Genomic DNA, 25182 nt, shown 5'->3' on the forward strand with positions numbered 1-25182 from the left:
AAGCCTTATCTAGATTAACATTTTAAGCACAAATACTTTTAGGCATTAAAACTCTAGCACTAAATGAAATTGCATTGTCTTGTTTACCCTTGTTGATTAATAAGCAATCTGTTAACTGTTAGAACAGTCCAATTGTGGCAGTAGAAGATTAGTAATTCAGTGATGTTTATGTATATAATCATCATTTCTCCTGAAGGCTTTGAATTAGAATATCACTTACACACTATCCGTAGGCAAGGAAAAGATATAATATTTTTAGACATGTGTACCCACTATTTCGTTTGAATCATTCAGCTTAGGGTCACTGCAGCAATGCAAATGCTTCTGGGGCAAAGTGTTATTTTGATGTGTGCATATTCTTCTTAAATAGTGTGAATGTCTATTAAAAGAAACACAGCAACTAACAAATAATGCAGTAATAATCCAGTATCCCAATTTCTGCTTTCAGAACATTATTGTTTTGTTAATCAAATTTCGGAAAAGAAATGTTTCTTATCCTTTTTTTTTCCCCAAATAATAGCTGTTATATATCAATTTTTTTTCTCTGCAATCTTATTTAACATATTCCTAGCCAGTAGAAAACTGAACTTTTGGCTCCAAAGAATCTAGGAGTAAATTTGGAAAACTTCGTTTCATTTTGGAGGACTTTTTTGTCTTTTGTGTTTCCTATGACCTTGAATAAAAGCATCTCAATCTGTTTGGCATTTATATGACCTTAATAATTTATTTCATTAAGTTAATCACCTAGATGTCAAGGTGGGACCCAACATTTTAGATGTAGAAATCCGTATTAAAAAAAAAAAAAGGAATGAGATGCAGCGAAAATCCATTGGCTTTAGTTGAGTATCTGTAGATCCCCAATCTAAAGGCAACTCCAAAGTCCCCCTGTCCTACTGTTCATAGCTGAGCGTTATCACCACAACTTGAAATTATGATGGAAGAGGGTGTTTCATGTTTTAGGGAACTCTGCCCTATAAACACTTATAAATTGATCCCTCTTTCTGTTGTAGTCCCTCTGTCGTGAAATCAAGCAGCGACGTCGCGGAGTGGCCTCTGTCCTGCGATTATGCCAACATCTTCTGGATGACCGGGAGACCTGCAATCTGAACGCAGACCACCAGCCCATGCAGCTGATCATTGTAAATCTTGAAAGAAGGTGGGAAGCCATTGTCATGCAAGCCGTCCAATGGCAAACGCGACTACAAAAGAAGATGGGAAAGGAATCTGTGAGTGATGATTTCTTTTTTAAAGCATAATGCACTCTCGTTTTTTCTCAGAAAAAGAAGTTCTTTCAGGGCTTAGAAAAATGTGTTTATCTTACAAGTGGTTTTGCTAACTAAAAGGATACTATCTCCAGCCACTAAAAGAAACTCCATTTATCGTAACACAGAGATTCATTTGCCTGCTAATAAGATGCATTTTAGTCTCATTTCTTTTTAAAAAATCATATGGAGACTTTGCTTAACCTTACCAAACTAAGCCATTAATTCATTCAATCATTCCTTCATCAACAATATTCATTAATCATACAATACCCTACGAAGATTTTGCTAGGAGGGGGCTTACCACTCTCAGAGCATATGGAGCAATGTGTATGCTCTGCAGACAAGGCAATCAAGTATGCTGTTTACTCTTCTTTACATAAGATGAATTAACACTGTCCACATATAAAATAATCTCCCTTGTTCTTGCTTAGAGCTCCTTCTGATAGAGTTGCATTGCTGAAAAGTAGCAAGTTTCTTCTTAGAGTTTTAATGCATTGCTCAAGGTAATGGTGGGAACCCCTTTTAAGAATTTTCCAAATTTGCTGTAAGTTCAAGCTGTTGCTAGTTGAAGGAAATATATGTAACTAGAGATGTTTTATTATAATATAGAATACGTCCTTGTCCAGAGAACCTTCATATGCTTTAAGAGAAGGAATTTATTGATAAAAAGATTGCATTCCCCAAATGACCTCAAAGTCAGTGTCTGTTAGTTGAAGGCCTAATTCTCATGTTTGACTTACATAAACGAGATACAAACATATGTACATACATATAATGGAATGTTTTTCTTGTATATTTATATTATCAGTTCTATGTCTTTGAAAGTTCAAGATTCAAAATTGAAAAATCAAATGTAATAATCTTACCACTGAAAAACAGGCTTCTATGAATTCTAATTTTAACAAAGCCTTAATCTTTGCTATCTGATGTATTTGGCGTTGGAGACTGGGAACAGAAGGGACAATGAATCAGTAAGCCTTCTCTCTTTTTCATCTGTAGTTATGTTGAGTCTAGGGGGTGATTTTATCCTCAGTAGTTCACTATAATTGTTTTAAGCTGAAGTTGTTCAGTTTCTTGAGACTTCCAAGTTATTACCAGCAATCAGATTCTATATAATTGGATGTCTTTTTATTGAAATGACCTGTTTGTTATGAAGGTGTTTAGCTTCTAGAGTCTTGTCTTTTCATTTCTTTTCTTTTCTCTTATTTCTTTTCTTTTCTTTCTTTCCCTTCTTTTCTTTTCTTTTTCTTTTTCTTTGAGTGTTTGAAGGGGTAGAATAGGTTATTTTTAATTCTATAGTTTGGAACCTCTAAGCATGGTAATGGCCATAATAAAATTTACACAAAAAACAATGCACCTGGAGAAGCTCTAGCATTTTGGAAGCATTCAGACTGCTTTGGAGGAGACTAAAGTGGGTTTCTTTGGAGATGTATTTGGAACTGTATGCTCAGGGATGCAGGACTAGATCTCTTCAGACGAGCTATAGACATTTTTATTGTCCTTCTGTGGTAAAGGTAAGCTTTAGCTTTGAAACCCTGGCTGCTTCTTTAGAGACTCAAGCTGCTACAGAGAGGTAGATAAAATCTGCAGATAGAGAAAAGTCTCCCCTTTTCTTTAAGTTGGCTGCTGAGTGTGTAGATTTCTTTGGAATGGTGAAGGGAGCAAATAAGGTCCTCTGTGCTAAACAAGGTTGAAAATCACTTGAGAAAGGGATAGAAGAGTAGAGAATAGCACTGATGCCAACAATTCAAAGAGCACAGTGTACCTCATTAAGCTGGACATCTTCCTTACTTCTGATGTCTGTTGATTGGGTATAGTCCAAGTTGCTTTAATGGGCAAACAGGTACCTCACCAAGGGAGGCTGCCTTTGCAGAGAATCAGAAGCCTCTAAGTGGTCTGTTTGCTGATGTCCTATGTCTCCACTCCTATGCTATCCCCTTTTGTGCACAGGGACTTTCACTGCTATATTTCCAGGGCCTGGGACATCTTGCATATAGTAGATGTTTAATAGACATTTGCTAAATGAATTAATACATGCTTTCACTTAATAAATTTTGTTTCATTCCAGCATTTGGTTTAGAGTTACTGTATCTATATTAATTCTCAATGTTCATTTTCTCACAAAGTGGCTTTGAGTGTTGTGTTTCTATTTGAATGTTTCACCTTCATGAGACCACCAAGAAGATGCCTTTTAACTTTTCTTCTTTCTGATAGGGTCAGTTTTTCTAAGTTCTAAAATATAACATGAAGTCCTCTGTGGTATATTCTCTTTCTTCAAATTTGGAAAATTTTGGCCATTATTTCTTCAAAAATTGCATGTCCCTCTGTCCTTTTTTAGGGATTCCATTTACATATATATTAGGCTGCTTCAGGTTATCTCACAGCTCACTAATGCTATGTTTTTGTCTTTTTTCCCCTCTTGTTTCATTTTGGATAGTTTCTATTGCTATGTTTTCAGGTTTATGAATTGTTGCTTCTGCAACATCTAATTGGTTGTTAATACCATCCAATGTCTTACCAGTGTATTTTTCACCTCAGTTATCATAGTTTTCATCTGTAGAAGTTTGATTTTAGATAGATATATTCAATGTCTCTACTTAATAAGTTCAACATATTTTGTAGCTTCTTGAACTTATGGAGTGCAAGTAAAATGACTTTTAATGTTCTTGTCTTTTGATTCTATATTCTGTCATTTCTGGATCTGTTTCTATTGATTAACTATAAACCCGCAGATCCAGAATGTCCACAAACCTTAAGCACAAGAAACATGAAAAAAACTACACCAAGGGACATCCTGTTTAAATTGATTAAAACCAGTGATAAGAGAATATCTTCAAAGCATCTAGAGAGAAAAAAGTTACATTCTATGCAGAAGAATAAGAGGAAAGAGTTATAGCAGACTTTGTTTTCAGAAATAATGCAAGTCAGAAGACACTAGAACAGCATCTTTAAAGTACTGGAAGAAAATAACCCAGAATTCTATACACAGAGAAAATATCATTCAAAAAGGAAGACAAAAATAAAGTCTTCAGATACCAAAACCTTAAAAAAACTAGCAGCAGCAGAACTTCACAGATGTTAAGGGAAATCTTTTCAGGTAAAAAGAAAATGAAATCAGTAGAAACCTGAATCCACACAAAGAAATGAAAAGCACGGAAATACTGTGTGGGTTAATATGAAATGTTTTTTTCATACTATTGAGATATCTTTAAATAATAATAGGTTGTTTAAAGCAAGATAATAACAATGTATTATGGGATTCATAACACATGTAGAAGTGAAACATATGACAATAATATCACTAAGGCCAGGAAATGGAACTATATATTGTAAGGTTCTTATATTAAGTATAGTGGTATAGTATCACTAAAGATCGAGAAAAGAAAATGTATACCATGACTCCTTAAACCACAAGAAGCTATAATAAATAGGCCAACAGAAGAAGGGAAATGAAATCATTTTTAAAACCACATACAATGCAGAATAAGAGGAAAAATGGAAATAAAGAACAGATGTAATAGAAAATTGAACCATCTGCATCAGTAATTCTGTTAAATATAAATGGACTAAAACTCCAATTAAAAGGCAATAATTAACAGACTGCACATAAAAAGCAAGACTGAACTATATATTGCCTATAAAAACCCATTTTAAGCATAAAAAGCAATTATGTTAAAAGAAAAGGATAGAAAAATATATATTAAGCTAACAATCAAAAGAGAGTTGAGGTAGCTATATTAATATTAAACAAATTGGAATTCACAGCAAATAATATTATAATGTATAAAGAAGGATATTTCTTAATGATGAAGATGCTAATTAATCAAGAGGAGGACACAGCATTACTAAATGTGCTCTAATAACAGAATTTACAAATTCATAAGTCAGAAACTGATACAACTGCAAGAAGATGAGAACACACAATTTGGAGCAGAGATTCCAACACCTTTTCTTAATAATTGATAGTACAGGTAGACAGAAAATCAGTAAGAATATTAAAAAAATTGAATCACACCTTAAAACAGTTTGACCTACTTGACATTTCAAACATTCTATGCAACAATAGGAGAATATTCATTCTTCTCAACTGTACACAGAGCATCTACCAAAAATGGACTCTTCTGAGCCACAGAACAAGCAAATTTAACAAATTTAAAAGTATGTGTATTTCACTCTGTTCTCTGACTATGATGGAGTTACTTTAGAAATAAATGTTAGAAATACATTGGGAACATCCTCAAATATATGGAAACTAAACACTAACACACTTACATACGACTCTTGGGACAAAGAAGAAATGAAAAATGGAAGTTAGAGATTATTTTGAACTGAATAGAAATAGGAAAAAATACTAAAATTTGTGCCAATCAAAATTTGCCACCAAAATGCTCTAGCTAGAGGACAAATTAAACACCAAATAAACAGAAGAAAGAAAATGATAAGGAGCTGAGCAGAAATTATTGAAATTGAAAATAGGAAAAAATCAGTGAGAAAAAAGCTGCTTTTTGAGATTAATGAAACTAAAAAAACTGTGGCAAGACAGATTAGGAAAAAAGGAGAAAAGAAACAAATTATTATAAGAAATGAGACACACAGCACTACAGATTCTGCTAATATTAGAATATAAAGGGAATGTTATGAATAATTTTATGCCATTAAATTCAACTATTTAGATAAAATGGACAAATTCCTTGAAAGTTGTAAACTATCCACATTTACTCAAAAAGAAATACAGAACCTGAATAGCTCCTCATCTGCTAAGTAATTTGAACCATTAATTTAAAACCTCCTTACAAAGAAAAATCTAGATGGATGGCTTTATGAGTGAATTCTTCCAAATAGTTTAGGAAGAAATAGTACAAATTTTATGCAAAATCTTCCAGAAAATTGAAAAGGAAGAAATACTTCCCAACTCAGCATTACTCAAAGACGTTATAAGAAAACTACAGACCAATATCCCTCATGAATATAGATAAACAGATTCTTAACAAAATTTTATCAAGTAATTAACAATATAAAATAGATACATTATGACCATGTGAAGTTTAGAAATGGAAAATTAGTTTAACATTAAAAAAAATGTAATTCACCATAGTCAAATAGAAAGGAAAACTATATCCTAGTGGGTGCAGAAAAAGCCAAAATCTAACATCCTTCCTGATAAAAGCTCAGAAACCTATGAAAAAAGGAGGAACTTTCTCAACTTAATAAAGGATATATACAAATAACCTAGAGCAAACATCATACTTAATGGTAAAACACTGAATGCTTTTCTAACTGAATAAGGAACAAAGCGAGGATGTCCATTTTCACCATTTCTATTTAACATTGCACTGGAAGTTTTAGTGAGTGCAATAAAGCAAGAAAAAGGAATTAAAGACATGCTGCTTGAAAATTAAAGAGCAAACTTATCTTAGTAACACATTCTATGGTCATCTGTGATGAAAGTGCTATGGAATCTCCAAGAAAGATCCTAATAAAGGAATTTAACAAGACTGAAGGATACAAAGTCAGTATACAAATATCAATTGTATTTTTATGTTCCATCAATTAACAATCAAATTGAAATTAAAAAAACAGTATCATTTACAATAGTAGCAAAAACATGAAATGCTTAGGGATATATCTAACAAAAAATATGGAAGACCTATAGTCTGAAAACAAAATATTGCGATGAAATATTGCTGAGAGACATTAAATGAGTGATGAACACTATAGTAAACCATATGCTATACTGTGTTCATGGATTAGAAGGCACAGTATTATTAAGGTATCAGTTCTCCCCAGATTTATCTATAGGGTCAATATGATACAAATGAAAATCCCAGTGAGGTTTTTGGTAGAAATTTATTAGCTGATTCTAAAATTCATATGGAATGCAAAGGAACTGGAATAGCCAAAACAGATTTTTACAAGACGAGTAAAGTTGAAGGACTTACAACTCCTGATTTCAAGACTTATGATAAAGCTACAGTAGTCAAGAGAATATGGTATAGTGTCAAAGCCAAGAAATAGATCAATGAAACAGGATAGATATTTCAGAAATAGAGCTGCTCATAAATGGTTAATTGTTTTTGACAAAGGTTTGAGGGCAAATCCAAAGATAGTCTTTCAAAAAAATGATCCTGGACCAACTGAAATATCCATATGCACAAATATGAAATTGAACTATATATTGCACCATCTGTAAAAGTGAGTCAAAATGGATCATAAACCTAAATGTAAAAAAAATTAGAAAAAAATTATTGGGTAAAATCTTTGTGACCACTTGAAGAATCATAAACAGTAGCAAGGAAGATTTTAGGAATGATACATGATCTTGATGGTTGTGGTTTTGTGAGCATATTCTTATGTCAAAACATATAAAATTGGAAAATTTAAGTGGTACAGTTTATTTCTCAATAAAACTGTTTAAAAAACATATAGGCAGATACAGAATCTTACATATAATTACAAATGGGTGGATAGATTACCTTGAAGCCTCGCAGTGAGTATCCTTGCTTTGGAGTAAATAAATAAAAATGAGCATTCATTTTCTGAAGGACCAAAGTAATAATAATAATAGCTAACACATAGCACTTAATATGCATCAGGCACTTTTCTAAGTGATTTACATTTTAAGTCATTTAAGACTTTTGGTAATCATATGATTTGTATGTATTATTAGCCTCTCAATTTTACATGTCGAGGCAAAGAAAGTTTCAGCAACTTGTCTAAATTAACCCAGCTAGTTTGTAACTGATCTGTCATTTAAACATAGGTATTTTGGCATTTTGACATTTTTGCTCCAGAGTCAGTGTCCTGAATCAACAGACTACATTGTCTCTCTAAGATGAAGCCTTCTTTAATGATATGAATGGTGTGTATACAACCACCTTTCTTTTTAAATCAAGTAAATTAACAGGACTTTTATAAATACAAATTGAGCCTATTGAATTTTGATATTAGGTGATCCCACTTTTCCAATACAGTATAGGAAATCATGGATCAAATTTCTTCTTTATCACAGGTGATATATGAAGAAGTTTTAATTGCCAAAAATCAACCATATCTAACTAGGCTAGGAAAAGCAGTACTTTTTTATGAGAACCTTAAGAAGGAAGAGCATTTTCCCTTTCAAAATACTAGAAAAGGTAGAAAAGAGAGACTTTGGGGTTCCATGTGGGTTGGTTGACCACTGGTAGCTCATTGACACTTATTTAAGCATTTCCTCCAAGTATTTGGCTTTCTTATTGAATTTACATATTCTTCACAGAGACTCCTGACTTTTGTGGAATTTGTCTTATGAAGGCCAGTCTTCCAGCAGTGATTTGTATACATCACAAATCAAATTTCTTTTTTCAAGAGCCATCTCAATAAACGTCTCTCTACCAGATAGGTTCAGTCTGCTATAGATCAGTCCCTTCAGGGGATTTGACAAAGTGGCTAATGCAAGAAAGTTTCATACATCTTAAGGAAATGTATTTCTCAGTTTATTTTCTCATATTAATTTTGTTTGTTTATCTGGCAAGGATCCCTCTAAAAAGCCAAGCTGTACAAAAGTCAGTCACTATGAGAATGGGGCTGTCGTGTTATTTAAGCAGTATTGAACAGGTATCATGTCCTAGTCACTAGGTTATCATTTTTCATCGATTATCTCATTTAATCTTCATAACAACTTAAAGAAACTAAATTTTTGAAAGATTAAGTATATTACACAAGCTTATAAAGCTAGTAAATGGAAGAAGAAGAAGATCTGGATCCATGCATAGCTGACTGCTGGACTTTAAGCTCTTTAAGGTCTTAAAGGGTTTATTGCTATAATTTCTTGACATTTTTTACCCCGAGACTACTTTGGTTGGTTATCATATCCTGTATTAATGATATATAGTCTTATTTTTCCTTTTTATTGGAAACTGCCTGTAATTCTTTTTAGAACTGAATATAAGAAGAATAATATAAATAAAAAACAATGTAGTAATTTCTGTTCATGTCCTATATCTATTAATTGGTCAGTCATAAGAATTTTTGCATGACGTGTTAGAGATCTAAAGATTCAAGCTAAGTTGGATTTAATTAGACAATTACATTTGGAAGTTAATTCAGTGCTTCCCTCCACTCTCATCCATTGGCTCTTATACAAAGAGTTGGATTCACTGGAAAAAATACATGGGTGGAATTAAGTATTGGAGTTATTTGGAAAAAATAAACCAAACAATGAGAAAACACTGAATTAAAAAAAGAAAAACTTGAGAGGGGGAAAAATCTTTTGAAAAGTTTGAATAATAAAGTTTAGATTTTGGCATGTATTTTTATGAGTGAAATGCTTTGGATAAGGTCATTGTGTCATCATTCAATATTTTTTACTCCAAAAGTACTTCTAAAAGTAATAGACTGAGTTCTATGTAAAACTCTTTTAAGTCTGCTGTTGTATCCAAAGACAAAAACGAAGAGAAAAATGACCTGACAATTATGCATGAGGCTAAATGGAAAGTTATTTTCAAAGGGTTGCAACTATAAGACTCTTTGGGTGTTGATTTGGGGAAAATTTGGGGGATTCTGCCATAAATATACCTGTTCTGCTAGTCTTTGTACAGTACAACTCCTCCTTTTCCCAACTTAGTTTCTTCTATCAGCTACAGCATATGAATGGATGCTGTACCTATTTAGAAATACTCAGATGAAGTCAAGACATTCACAAGTAAAATGACAGAAGTTGTTCTTTACTTTTCAGAAATCTGAGAATGTGGGTTTTCTTAAAAAAGAAAACCTGGTGAAGGCACAGGTATCATTCTCAGAAAATGAAACTGGCTTGACAAAGTGTCAAATTATATTTATTGATAATGTTCCCAGATAATGTCCTAATTCACTTCTAGATTTTTGTAAAGAAATGTCCAGGATTCATTCATAATAACTGAGGACACCACTAGTATTGAATGGGGTAGATCTGTGTTGACAACAGTGAGGTACAGAGTAATCGATGACTTGTTTCCCATGAACTCCAGTGGTGTCCTTTTGGGAAACACTGTATGTTGTAACCATTTCAGAGTGCTCTTACTGTCACCTTCACACTGGGGACAGATCTTTGTAAATACCATTATGCTCATATTATATGTCTGTAGAGTACTCAGTACAGCTCTCCTTAGCCCTTTTCAAAACCCAAACCTTTATCTGAAGAGGAAGAAAACTTTTCTGTCTCAGTTTCCTTACCCATCTAACCCATCATATAAGGCCTCGAATGGTCCCATCACTCTTTCCTTAGCTAGAAAATAGTTATCAATAGCAGATAAATCATTCTTGCTTTGCACACAGATGTTTTAAAAAGAAATAATCTGGATTCCTTCGAAATACTTTTATTTCAGCAAAGGTGCCTTTGAATCCTTCATGAATTTAGAATTTTACGTTTTTACTCACAAAAAAATGTTTTTTTCCTGTTGCCCTGTCACTCCAGAGCTCTAGCATTGAAAATGGAACCTTGTGTTCAGAAAACCCCTGCATATTTATTGGCCTTGAAAGTATGCAACACATCTAGCCACATAATTGAAAATAATAAGGCCACGATAAATGGGATGGCCCCAGGGTAAAACACCCAAGGGATTCAATTGGTGTCACTTTGCATCAATGTCCATGCATCATGGTAATTGAGGTAACATAACCAATTACCACATTTTAATTAGAGTTCTAAGAACTTGAGAAAATTTGCAATGATGAGACAGCTCCCTTTAAAAAAGAAAAAAGCGAAGAAAGATAGAAAGAAAGAAAAGGAAAAAAATCCCACATACTTTGTTACCCAAGCTTGTTTCTTGCAAGCAAAGGTAACATAAAATGATGTTTTGTGAGTCTTCTTTATTTCCAAAGCTTTTTCTATCTCTCAATCTTATTATTTGGTGATACATTTTGAGATACCAAGTATTTTTAAATGCTGTTTTGTGACTAAAGTAATAGCATTCTTACACTATTATGACTGATGATTTTAGAAATTTTGACCAAAGAAATTGTCTAGAATATGCCCTGACTTAATTTCCCACCTAAATGCTTCTCACCACCATAACTTGGGGATTCATTATAAGTTTTAAGTCACTGTCTGAACACAGTGACACAGTATTAAATTATATATTTCTCAGGCTTTGGTTGCTAAACAAAAATAGACATAGATTCCACCACCCCCTCCCCATGAAAATTAAAAGCAGAAAGAATTACTGCATTTAGAAAATAATTTTGACTTGTGGCAATTATTTTTATAAGGCTAGAGTTTAAGTGAAAAACCTCCTGTAAAATTTTAGTGCTGCCACATAATCAAGTAATTATGTAATTACTTATACTTAATTACTTACAAGAGAGATGGTTGTTAAAAAATCTTTATACATGTCAAAAACGGCTTCCTTCTTTTAGAGTATTTCTAGCCAAGCTTTAGATACTGAAAAACTCTTTTAAAAGTAGTTCCTAATAAATTTATTTTTCTTTCAGAAATTCCTTACCGTATTTCTTCAGTGTATGAAAGTACACTATATACTCTAAATGCCCTCTGTCCTGTTTCCACTCACACTAGTCCAAAAAAAAAAAAAAAAAAAAAGGAAGGAATGAAAGGGAAGAGGGACAGAGGGAGGGTGGAAGGGGAAAGGGAGAAAGAAAGAAGGAAAGCAATTATTTTAAATTACAGTTGAGGGTCTTGATGATAAATATAAGACGTATCCTTAATGCGAGGATTTCCAGTAGACAATAAATTTTCAAGAGAAGTTGAGGAAGTTTTTTTCCCTTCAGTATTACAGTAGAATGTGGGGACTTAGAGCTTGGGCCAGACTCTGCGACATAGTAGCTAGGTGATTGTGGCAAATTATTTAACTTTTCTATGCCTCAGCTTCTTCATATTTAAGATGGAGATGACAATAATACCTCCCTTGGGTTATATGAGGTTTAAGTGAATTAGTAGGTAAAAAGTTATTTGAACAACTGCTGCCACAAAGTCAGTGACTGTTAGCTGCTATTATTGTTTCTGTTATTGCAGGAACCAAGTCTTATTTATCTTTGTAATTGTCTAGAAAGTAATACATTGCCTGGCATACTAGGCAATTAACATATTTTGTGTAGTAAAACACATGAACAAATGACCAAAAAAGTGAGTAGTTGAGGAAATCCAGTCTTAAGTGATAGATTCCATGGTTGACGTAACTAACCACTCATCCTTATCTTCCTCCTTTTCATCCCAAATTGGCCAAAGCTAAACCAGTTGAATTAATCAGCCACACCCCTCTGAGAATTGGTTGATTTAGTTGATTTTTCTCTATTCTATTTTCAGTTTCATTTATTTCTGTTCTAATTTTTATTATTTCTTATCTTCTGCTTGTTTTAGGGTTAAAGTGCCCTTTTTTCCCTCAGTTTTCTAAAGTAGGAGCTTAGGTTACTGATTTTTAGATCTCCCTTCTTTTCTAATATATGCCTATCATGCTATAAATTTCCCTCTAAGCACTACTTTTGCTGCATCTCAGAAATCTTGATAAATTATATTTTCATTTTTATTTAGTTTAAAATATTTTAAAATTTCTCTTGATACTTCTTTAACCTATGTGCTATGTAGAAGTTTGTTGTTTAATCTCCAAATATTTGGGGATTTTTCAATTTTCTATTATTGATTTATCATTTAATTTCATTGTAGTCTGAGAGCATACATTGTGATTTCTAGTCTTTTAAATTTGTTAAGGTGTGTTTTGTGGCTCAAAATGCAGTCTGTCTTGGTGAATGTTCCATGTAAGTTTGAAAAGAATATGTATTCTGCTGTTATTGAGTAAAATATTCAAATGTCAATCAAGATCCAGTTGATTGATAGTGTTATTCAGGTGAACTATACCCTTAACTGGTTTTCTGCCTGACTGATATATCAATTATTGAAAGAATATTGATTAAGCTATCAATTACTGAAAGGATAGAGCTGAAATTAGAAGTCCTCAGCCCTGGTTGAAACCCAGCTATAAAAATGGATTTTCTGTTTCTCCTTGCAATTCTGTCAGTTTTTGCCTCACGTATTTTGATACCCTCTCATTAGATGCATACATGTTTAAGATTATTGTCTTGAAGAATTGATCCTTTTATCCCTGATAATTTCCCTTGTTTTTGAGTCTGCTTTGTCTGAAATTTATATAGCTACTCCAGTTTTCTTTTTGGTGGTTTTTGTTGTGTTGGAAGTCTTTTTTTCTAATTTTTAATTTTATTCTAAAATTTTTACTCCAGCTTTCTTTTGATTAATGTTAGCATGATATCTTTCTCCATTCTTTTAATCTTTCTGAGTCTTTGTGTTTAAAGTGAGGTTTTATAGACAACATATAGTTGGATCTTGTTCTTTTATCTATTCTGAAAATCTCTCTTTTAATTGCAGTATTTAGTTCATCCACATTTAAAGTGATTATTAATATAGTTGGATTAATAGCTATCCTGTTTTGTAATTACTTTCTGTTCATTACATTTGTTCTTTGTTTCTTTTTTTCCTTTCTTTTTCTGCTTTCTTTGATTTTTAATGGAGCATTTTATATGATTCCCCTTTGTTGTCCTAGAACCTGCAACGTGTGTTTTAAACTAACATAAGTAGTTGTCCTAGAACTTGCAATGTATGTTTTAAACTAACCTAAGCCTGCCTTCAAATGCTATCTTGTTTCACATACATAGTGCAGAAAACTTATAACAGAGTATTCTTAATTCTTCTTCCCATCCCTAGGGTATTACTGTCATTCATTTCCCAAAACATTGTTACTGTTACTACTTTAAATAAACAGTATCTTTTTGATCAATTAAGAAAAATGTAAGATATTATTTTACCTTTATTTATTCCTTCTTTAATGCTTTTTCCTTTATACAGATCCAAGTTTCTCACCTAAATAATTTTCCTTCTTCCCAAAGAACTTCTTTTAACACTTCTTGCAGGGCAGGTCTTCTAACAATGTCAGCCTAAATAAGGAGGTGAACTGAGGCAAGCTCAAATTACTAGATACTGAGTTTATTTGGGAATAGCGGAGAAATTGCAATTCAGAAAATGCATGCTGTTGCAAGCTACAGGCAAGTCCATGAGGGTTTGGGGCAGGCTGTATTTATGGGCAAGGAGCCAGAGTCTAAGCAGTGAGTCCATTGGCTTGAGGATGGGGAGAGATTCTTGGCAGATGTTCATTGGTCAGGAGATCTCTTGATCCTCTGTAAATCAGGCATTTCCAGGAAATCAGCCTCTCAGTTATTAAGTTCTATTCTTCTGACAGAGTATACATGAGATTTTCCATTTCATATCCTCTGGTTCCATTTTTATTGAAATTCTTTCACACTGCAGAAACCTTTGCCCCAATAATTGTCCATCAGTTAGTATTAAATACTAGAAAACAGTGGACAAAGGACATGATCAATTGATTCACTAAGTAATAAATGCAAATGGTTACTAAACCCATGAATAGATAGCCAATCTAAGTAGTAATGAGAGAAATGCAAAGTAACACAGTTTGTCAGTTGCTATTTTTCACCCATCAGGAAGAGGGAAATTTTATGATAAATTCCATTGCTTTAAAGGTACAAATGGGTGGCAAACTGACATAATCATTGGCTGTTTTTCAATATCAAAAAAGTGGTCACATCCTTTGGCCTAGTTTTTATTCTTCTTGAATTTGCTTTCAGAAAATAATCTGAGCTATTTATATGAAGTTGTCTATCATGTTTTATTTATGAAACCAAACATAATTGGAAATGAGGGATTTCTACTAATATATATATTAAGTAAATGTTTCAGTAAATTGATGACATATTTAAAACCATTAAAAATTATGATTTTCAGAAAAAATTTTCAGGTCTTAATTGTTTTATTTTCTAAATAGCTCTAAAGTCCATCCAGTTTTCCCTAACTGTATACCGCTTTAGTCCAAGCTACCAGCATCTCTCATTAAGTGTTTAGCATATTACTTGCACAGAGAAAGTGTTCAATAATTGTTAATTGTTATTATTCTTATTCTATATGTACCACTGCAGAAGCCTCAAACATTACTTTCTGCATATCAACTTTTGCCCCCTTTCCAGTTCACTCTCTCCCCTGGATCCTGTGTAATCTTTTAAAAACACTGATCTAATGCCATCTTGCCTGCTTCTTCAGAACAGTCACATAGCCTCTCTCTGCAGACCAGACCCACTGCCTGTTGTCTCAGATGCAGCGTGTTCCCCCTGCCTAAGAGCCTTGTCCCTTCCACTTTCACCACTCACCCATACCAGGAACCCTCTCCAGAAAATTTGTATTATCCTTCAGAAAACAGCTCAAGAACCACTTCCTCAGGCAGGGTTTTCTTGACCGCCTAGAGTAGATCAAGACCGCATCGCATCTTCTGTCTTTCACAGATGGTGATCTCACTCCCTAGGTCCAAAAACTGAATCTTGTCTATTTTATTCAGTGTTAATTAATTAATTTATCATTGTAAAATATCATTAATTACTATTGTTTCATTCATTCAATAAATGTGTTATATAAATTTGCTGAATACATTTTCATTGAATGAATTAATTAGGTTGTTTTAAAAGTTCATGTGAATTTGCTTTAGTTTGCAAATTTTTTTTTCTTCCTACATCAGTCTGCCATTAATTCAGTCTTCATTGACCTACCACTCTACCTTCTCATATATTTATGGTTTTCTCAAATAAAGAAACCTCTAATTATATTTATCTCATGAACAGCTGCTCTTTCATGTACCCTGAATGAGTTATGGTGGGTTAAAATACTGGAAGCCTTATCCCTCCTGGTGTGGGGAGGAGGGAGAGCAGGGAGGACTCCTGGGGGGAATCCATGCCATTTATTTGCCTTCTGCATTGATCAACCTCTTCATTCCTTCCCAGTATGCAAGTCTATATTAGCATTTCTATATGTCATATCTTGAAAGAGTTTGGAAAGCACTGGTCTAGAAATAATAGATATTAAACCTCAATACCAACCTGATGATCATGAAGCAATAGTCACATTTAAATTTTGATCGAAGAGAAAACATTTAAGTGGAAATGCCACCAGGGTCAGATAATTTTCTTATCCCACCATAGGAAGATCAGATTTACTCTAATACTCTTTTTTTTATATAGGTCTAATATTTTGGGTCTCTTGTTTCACTTGAATTATGCTTATGATTTTTTAACATGTAAATGACTTAGTTTGCTGAATATTAAAGAAAATATTGTATGTTTAGTCATTCAAGGGGTTAAAATTGAAATGCCAACATTGAAAAAGCTAATTTTTTGGATAGAGGCATGTAGCAGTGCAAAATAGTACAGGCAGGCCCATTGGCCTAAAGTCCGAATAACTAAAACTATTATAGTATAGATTAAATACTTTCCCATAGCCATAATACCATCAGTGTATCACTGCTGTTTTATGCAAGTTTGGGGTTCTGAATATTTAACCTATTTTTCCATACTGGTTTGTTGTCTGACTCCATTGGATCGTGGTATTGGAGGGAACTGAACCTATAGGCAGATAATCAGCAAGTACCCCTTGAGTACCTGCTATATGCTTAGCATTGTTCTGAGGTTTGGCTACACAGAAGTAGTACAGGACATGATCTTCAGTCTCAAGGCATTTGCAAGCTGTATGGAGTGATACATTAAGAAAATATTGGCATAGATGAGACAGTAATTATTGCAAGCTGTGTTTGGGCTGAAAATGACAGTACCGATTACAAAACTAAATACAAAGCTGTAGGATACTTGAGAGCTGAGTGTGCTCAATCCTGCTCAGTGCTGGGCAGTACTATGTAGCAGGTATTTAATAAACATTTATTAAACAAATAAACCAATGGAAATACTACACTGTGTGGTCCTATCACTAGGGTAAGAATCAAATGAGACAGAAATCACTGAGGGATGAGTATCCAGAGAAATCTTTATAGAGAAGTTTAAGACTTAAGTTTGAGATATTTGATGGGGGCGATAGAAACCACATTCATTCATTCATTCAAAAAGTATTTATTGACTACCTACTATGAACAGAGGAATAGTGACATAAGTGGGCAGTGAATATTCATAGGCATTTACTAAAATGAAGGTCAGCTTTGGGAGAATATTAAATTAAATATCAGTAATTTTTACATGACAGATTATGGAATGCCTTAAAAGTCAGAATAATTTGAAGAGATAGTAACCACAAAGTATTTGTTGTTGTTGTTGTTTGTTTCTTTTGTTTTGTTTTATTTTAATGATAGGTGTAATTCAGTGAAAGGATTTATTTTAGGAAACTTGATTTGAAAGTGGTGTGTGGGATTATCCTGAACATATTGTTGTTTCTTCTGTTTTTTAAAAAGTCTAGGGACAGATTTTTTTCACAAACTTTCATGGAGGGGGGCGGTCTATGAGAATGTTTAGTTGCCCTTTTAGTAACAAATCCTTTTTGTATAGCTTACCTACTTTTTCTTCCTGCAGTGTAATTCCATTTCTTGAGTTTGGAGTTGTGGAATTAGAGAACTTTTTTTATTGTTCTAGTCATAGAAACTTTCGAAATGCTGTAAAAAATGTCTTTATAACGCCTTTTCCTCACCTGGTAAAATAACTCCAACTCCCTTGACAGGTCTCAAATGGTTGTTTCTTTATTGCTAAAGAACATTCCTTGATTATTAAATTTTAATGATCTCTAACTAACTCACATGGCCCTGATTTCTTTGTTTTTACACTTAAGCAAGAGTAGTCATAATGACAGTTACTTCTAAAGATTAAAGTACTAGAAGCTCCTAAAATAATCCTATTTCAAAAGCGATTTTTACATGTAAAGAAGTCAGCTCTGTCCAATGCAGGATAAAGAATTTTTAATTTGGTGGAAGCTGAAATATCTACATTCTCTGTATTCCTCTCTCTGTCACCATCTTCCTTATCTCTTTATAGAGCACTTGTCATCTGTAAGGACTAGAAAACTAGTTATAGCAATAAATATCCAGAGAGATGCCCCTTCCTCCCAAGGACACCTGTACATCTAGATATGGACAAGAAGCATCAATAGATTTGTAGCAATCAGCACATGTAGGAATAAGGAGAAGTTAGCTGAGGACTTTAAGAAAGCCCAGGTCACTGGATGGTGTTTCCTGATGGAGCTTTAATGGGCCCATATGGCCTGCTGGATCTCTCTAGCCAAGGATTCCATTCATGGAACTTACATTGTCAATTAAAGAGCATAGTGCTCGACTGAAATTATCAAGGGTGGGGAAAGGACTAGGTAGGAATTCTTTGCATATGAAAGGTTGTTCTTGTCAGATCACTAACCCACCTCGTCCAAGTTGATGCACATTAAAACTGGTTTAACTCACAGGACAAGAGGACAGAATATTAGGGGATCCAAAATAACCCATGCCTTATTGCTTTTGTTTTACAGTCTGAAAGAACCCACTTCAAATAAGGCTGGGAGCCCAATTTTCAAAAAGCAATTCCTCTATTTTTTTTTCCTTTCTGAGTGGCACTCATACGGTAGCAGTGGTAAAATAAACAACGATGTGTTGGATTTTGTTTCTCTTTATCTATATGACATTTGTGTCATCACCGTAGCTCTAATCCATATTCAGGTCTTCATGTTTGGTGTGCAGTAATATGTAAATGATCTCGCCAGCTGCGTAGAGCAGTGTTTGTTTATTCTATTTCTTTTGGCACTGCACAGAACTGAATTTCTGCCAAAATGGGGCTGCTTCAGGGAGCACTAATGCTCCAGGAGGAAGTTTTGAAAGGAAACGCACATCATAAGTCTTCACTCTGTGAAGCAACAAAATCAAAACAAACTTTCTGTTTACTAAAATATCGGTATTATGAATGTAAAATAATGTGTTTGTTAAAATATAATGAGCACGCTGCCCATCTCCAGGATGCTTGGTGTTCGTGGGTTTTGGAAATGAGGACACAATACTGAGAAAGCTGGTGCATTTTTATTCTTGGAAAGGAAGTAGGTGAAATGAAATAGACAGAGACAACATCTAGAAGTTTAAGGGGAAAAGAAATATTTTCACACGCATATTAATCTCTGGAAACACATGGTATTTACATGCATTTAAATGTGGACAGCTGTGGCGTTTAAGTGTTAAAAAATTTCATTAATGATGCATAGAACTATCTACTTCTGTTGGCAGGCCTTTCAGTCTTCAATCTGACACTTCCTTTTTTATCCAGCAAGCTAATTTCCCCTCTTTTGTGAGGAGTAACTGTTTTCACACTACTGCTTACCCAGCAAGCCTCCTTATTGTTTCATGGTTAATTATCTTCCCCAGCTTCACCTTCCCAGCAAAGGGAGCAGAACTGTTCCTCCCCAGCACTAATGAAAGCTGGGTTTTATGAGTATACTGTATAAATAAACGCAAGGTCTGATCAGGCAACATAATAAATAAGTTCCTAAAGTTTATGGAGTCACAGCTCATCTAGTGGTTTTACTACATAATGAGGGAAAATGATTAATTTGGTGGGAGGTGGGAACTTTAATTTTGGAGGAGAAAAAAAAAAACCTTTGTTACCATAGTTTAGAACCTATCTGCAGATAAATGTAAGGGATCTCTGTTTATCCAAGTGTTCCTCGTGCTTCCTAAGAGCAGTGATGACATTTGCCAGGAGAATGTCCTGAATAGACTAGTCCTTTGAAAACTATTGTTGATTTGCTAGGCAGTGGAGGACACCTGGCCTTATCTTTCCCTGAGTCCTTGCCATTTATTAAGAAAAGAAAGTAGCCAAGCTTTACGTAGTCAAAGTGTGCTACACTGACTGTAAGCAAAGCAGAGATAAGTCACAAGTACTACCATTGTGTGTGCTTGGAGTAGTAAATTCAGCAGGTCTGGCCCAGGTAATTAGCTCCACTGGCCGGTCAGTGTCTTTTCTCCCTGGACTATAAACTCAGCATATTCTTTTAGATGCCTGCTCAAGGGCCCATATCTGAAGGTCTGAGGCTCATAATTATTTTTGGTTATTTCTTGCATTGCAAAAGGATTTTAAGGGATTAAGGTGTCCCTAAGCCTCTAATATCCTTTTTTTTTTTTAATTTACAAAATGAATTCGCAGTTTGAGATCATTTTTCCTCTAGAATGAAATTTACATTTCTTTGATTTGGGAACCTTTGATTTGGGTTACAGTTTGAATTAAGGTCCTGACATTTAAAACTTTCAAGAGCCTCCTTCATGAGAACCCAGGACCAGAGCTTCTGTTCCAATCAAGATTGAGTTTTTAAATCTAATCGGATCTCAGAATCCTTAGTATTTTTCCCTTGAGATCTCAAAAAAGATAATCCCTCAGGGATTCCACATTTTTAACATGTCTAAGTACTCCAGCTAGGAATCAGAAGTATAAAATCTCTTGGAAACTTACTTCAAAGACATTTATTACCTTCTACAAAAATTCACCCTGAAATTTCAGGCAACTTTTCTAGCATCAAGTGTAACTGGTACACTGTCCAGCCATTTTTATGGGGGAAACAGTGATAATTCAAGGGAGATGTTCTAGCAATTCTGAGATTTTTCAGTCCTCCTTAAATCGAAAAGCAGTTATGTTTAAAGGAGACTATTAAAACAAAAATATAGATCAAATAAAATAAAATCAGATGTAGAAATAAGGATAACTGACCTGCCCATTAATCATCCTAAACTTGGGCCAGTCAGATGATAAACTGAGGAAAGCAAGGCAAGTTTAGTCGACTGGCACAGATAAGATGGAAAAGAGATTAAAATAATATGTATCATTTTTGGTCATTCCTAATTTGTTTATCCAAATTGACCAACATTTTCCTTCGTTTTTTTCTCTGAATAAGTGGTAATCACATTATTAGAACTGAACAGAAACAATCAAAATGAGTCACATACCCCTATTTATCTGAGAGGAGCAAACCATTAAAAACAGCCATAACACAGTGTTGGTTCTTAATGTGTACCTTGTTGAGAGTGAAAAGACACACCATTCTCTCAGCTTTTATGTACTTTGTCAAGGACACGGATCCTGGACATGAGTGAACTCTGTCATCTGATGTTTGGCTTTTCATGCAGACTTCAGCATACTGGCGAAGCTCTTCTTGAACATTAAGCTACCTCAGGATCATGCCACAAATCTTGTGTTCTTAAAATTCTGTCTGAAAGTTGGGAACCCAAGTCTGTGTCACAGAAGAGCCCATGTGTTAGTAAACTTAGTGAACTTCATTTGTTTACTGTTTATCTCCTTTTCACTATGAACATGCTTTGTTGGTTTTAACAATTGTAGGTTTTTATTAATGGAAGAGCCTTATGAGGAACAAGAGTGTACATTTTGCTAAGGCAAAGGTGAGGCAAAAATTATATCCTGAGGCACAAAACTCAAATGTTACATCAACTCCAGACAGTCAGAAGGCAAATACTAAACCACTAGAACAATGACAGAAGAATGGGGCCAGATGTTACCATTAGGGAGAAAAATCGTTTATGTGACTTGGCCTGTGGGTCTGTCATTGTCATCCAAATAGGTTTACAATGTAGTAGAATGTAGAAAATGCCACCATTTTATTGTGGTTGGGTTTTTACAACTTTAGTGAGCTTATTATTTTTTTTTATGTTTCCTTTTATTGATTTCAGTTCTACACAATACTGAAGAGGTCAGATAAAGAAATTCCTTTTATTTAAAAATCTCTTCCCAAGTTTTTTTAAAATTCATTTTTTATCAATCCTATATTTAGGTACTTGAAATTCTCGGGAAAATTTCTGGAAAATAGAATGGTGATTAAAAAGAGAAAAATAAACTGATTTTCCTATTCAGTCTTTTCTTAATATGATAAAAATTTCAATGTTTGCATATAAAGCAATATTAAGATAAAATACTTTATTTTTCAGTGGAAGTATATTATTTTTCTAGTTCCTTCTAGTGAAAAATTCAGAGTTGTGTTGGAAAGTAACTTTTCCCTGCACTGGATGCTTATCAAATACAAATAATGATGTATACAATAATTAATTTGCATAAAAAATAGCTTGATGCAAGGCATTCATCTGTTACCACCTAGCTTTAATACTAACAACACTGAGGTTACTACACTTAAGAGCTATTTAGAAATTTTGACATTATCTAAATTTCTTTACTTTATAGGCAAAAACATGTTGCCTCTTAGTCAAAATAGCACTCATGAGGGGCAGACCCGCCTGAGATATTGAGGTTATAGGAGGGGTGAAAAGAAGCGCTTATGTTTTGTGTCTCCTTCTTTCTTCTACGGAATTCCTTCTTACAGCCTCACAATCACTCTGCTTTATAGAATCTTAAAGCTCTTGGCAACTTATTTTTCACACACAAAATCAAACTTAAAAGTATTAAATAGAAATTGATCTTTCTTTTTGAAAGTCGTAAATAGATACAGAGTCAGGATGGGCCTGTGTCTAGAGTTGAGAGAAAAGGCGTTAGAACAGTGGAAGAGTTTTCTGTATATTCTGTGGTCTCCATAGCTTCTCCACTTCCGCCCTCCTTCGAGGACTGGCGCTAGAAGACAAGAAGGGTAATGGTTAGCCTTTTTTTTTTTAATGATACTATCAAATGTTTATTAAGCACTTGTTTGTGTATCTCTCTGATGAGCGTTTGACAGACATGACCTCATTAGCTCTTTACATTAGTCCTACAAGGTAGTGAGCATGACCATCCCCAGTTCATAGTTGAGAGCTAAGGCCCAGAGAGGGGAAGCCACTTGCCTGAGGTCACACAGCAAGAAAAGGGTGAAACTGGCAATCTTATCTTCATGGCATGTGGTCCCCTAAATCTTTTGCTGACATATTTAACATACAAGTTGAGGGCTTTCTGTATTCCAGGCACTTGTCTAATTGCTGGCTGGTGATTCAGAGGTGAGCAAAGTTGAATAGTTGAATCTGGCTTCTTCTGCAGCGAGTGTCTTGCCCTAGCTGCAGTCCCCAGGAGAGCAGACTCTGCTGAAGAAGGGCTTAGGGACCATCCCTCTAGCAGAGGAAATATTAGGACCAGGCTCCCAATCTCAACAGCAGTTTTACTGTGGAATCTGGATTCCTTCAGGCTACTCTTCTAGCACATCCTCATTTCCTCACCCACCAGCCTCTAGGACCAGCTCCCTCTAAGGCTACAAATGACTTTCTTCTTGCTAATTCAATGGCTTTCTCTCTCCTCCCATGCTTCTTATCTTCTCTGCTTCTGTAACACTCTTTTTTTTTAAACATTTTTTTTGTATTGAGTTATAGTCATTTTACAATGTTGTGTCAAATTCCAGTGTAGAGCACAATTTTTCAGTTATACATGAACATACATACATTCATTTTCACATTCTCTTTCGCTGTGAGCCACCACAAGATCCTGTATATATTTCCCTGTGCTACACTGTACAGTCTTGTTTATCTATTCTACATCTTGAAATCCCAGTCTGTCCCTTCCCACCCACCGTCCCCCTGGTAACCACAAGTTTGTATTCTACGTCTGTGAGTCTGTTTCTGTTTTGTATTTATGTTTTTTGTTTTGGGGGTTTTTTTTAGATTCCTCATATGAGCGATCTCATATGGTATTTTTCTTTCTCTTTCTGGCTTACTTCACTTAGAATGACATTCTTAACCAGGCACTCCTTTAAAAGTCTTCTTCTCTCAGGTCCCAGGATTTTATACCCATCCTACTTAGATTTTCTGCTGTGTTTCTTTTGCTAGTTGCTCATCCTTCCTCTTAATGTACCCACAAAACTATCCCATCTGCCTTTGCTTCTTACTGTTCCCTCTTCCTGCAATGTCCTCATCCCCCAACACCTTTTCTGAATGCTTTTCTCCTCAGTGTAGCCTCTATATCCTTCACAACAATAGACAGTCAGGCCTCATGTGGCTAAACCTATGGCAGGGGAGTCTGTAGGGCTTAAAGAAGTAAGATAGGATTTGTTACCAAACTCAGGTTCGGCTGCTTGCTGCTCAAAAGCCAATAATCAAAAGGCAAGTGTCAGTAGAAGGGAAAGGTACTTTATTCAGGAAAGCTGGCAATCTGGGGAGAAAGTGGGCTCATGTGTGGAGAGCAGCTCTGAAGATTCTGCTCAGCCATGACAATTTCTAAAGGGCAAATGGGGAAACAATCTCAATTAATCATTATGGTCAGATTCTTTGTCATTTCTCCATTATGTGCAGACCTACTGACTTCTCCTGATCTTCCTTTGAATGCTGTCTTGCTCACGTGGTCCACCTGCAGATTTGCTAAGGGGAAGCTAGGGGTAGAGAGTCAGTCATTCTTTAACCAATTAATTCTTCATTCTTATTCCTTTTAATCCAGGAAAGGAATCAACAGGTTAGGCAAGGCATTGTGTACATTCAGTAGAGTAGAAGTCAGGAGTTAGGTTAAATGTGACCTCGTAATCTCATTTTTATGATCAAGGTCTGAGGAAAACAGAGATGAACAAACAGAAAAGGGGCAAAAGAGCTCTTTACAAACTGTGGGACAGACTGTCATTTACCAGTCTGCTGAGGTGGATTTTATGAGGATGCTTAGCATCAAGGTGATCAAAGGAGGAGAAAATTTCAGAAAAAAATGGAGGCAACCTCTGTGGAGGAATCAAGTCAAATAAGGGCAAGGGAGAATCAGTTGGATTGGGCTCTGAGAAGGTCACTGATGACCCTGCCAGAGGGTTCAGCAAATAAGGTCTCTGTTAATCACATTCCCTCTCTCTCCTCAAGAGACTTTTACATCAAAATGACAAGTTGAACTACAGAAGTACTATACACAGGATGTTCTTTTCTTCGTCATTTCTGGTAATGATGAACATGCATGCAGAGCGAAGAAGCCTGTAATAAAAAAAATACCTTTATTGATAATATATGCACAGTGATATAAATGAATTTAGAAATACATGTTGTAGTAATTTTATAAGCAAGTTTCTCAGTAGAGCCATGATGTCCTGTTATGTTTCGTGGTGTTACAGACTCGGAAACTCAACAGGACTAACTCTTATTTGCTTGTGAGTTATTTTAGGTTTTGGGGCTCTTTTTTTTTCTGTTTAATT

The 25182-nt window shown here is 34.7% G+C and overlaps 1 protein-coding gene across 5 annotated transcripts in view; it reads left to right on the forward strand.

The window, feature by feature from the left end:
- AKAP6 (A-kinase anchoring protein 6) overlaps window positions 1-25182 on the forward strand; it is a 567738-nt gene that overhangs the window by 453274 nt on the left and 89282 nt on the right. For all 5 annotated transcript variants that reach the window (XR_012073484.1, XR_012073483.1, XR_012073482.1 and 2 more), the window contains one exon: window positions 1011-1226. Coding sequence is in view for 1 of the 5 variants with exons in the window: in XM_072962897.1 (XP_072818998.1) it covers window positions 1011-1226 (216 nt within the window). In the remaining 4 variants the exon portion in view is untranslated. The remainder of the gene's footprint in view (window positions 1-1010; window positions 1227-25182) is intronic.

This window comes from Vicugna pacos, chromosome 6, assembly GCF_048564905.1.
Source record: "Vicugna pacos chromosome 6, VicPac4, whole genome shotgun sequence".
Taxonomy (NCBI): Eukaryota; Metazoa; Chordata; class Mammalia; order Artiodactyla; family Camelidae; genus Vicugna; species Vicugna pacos.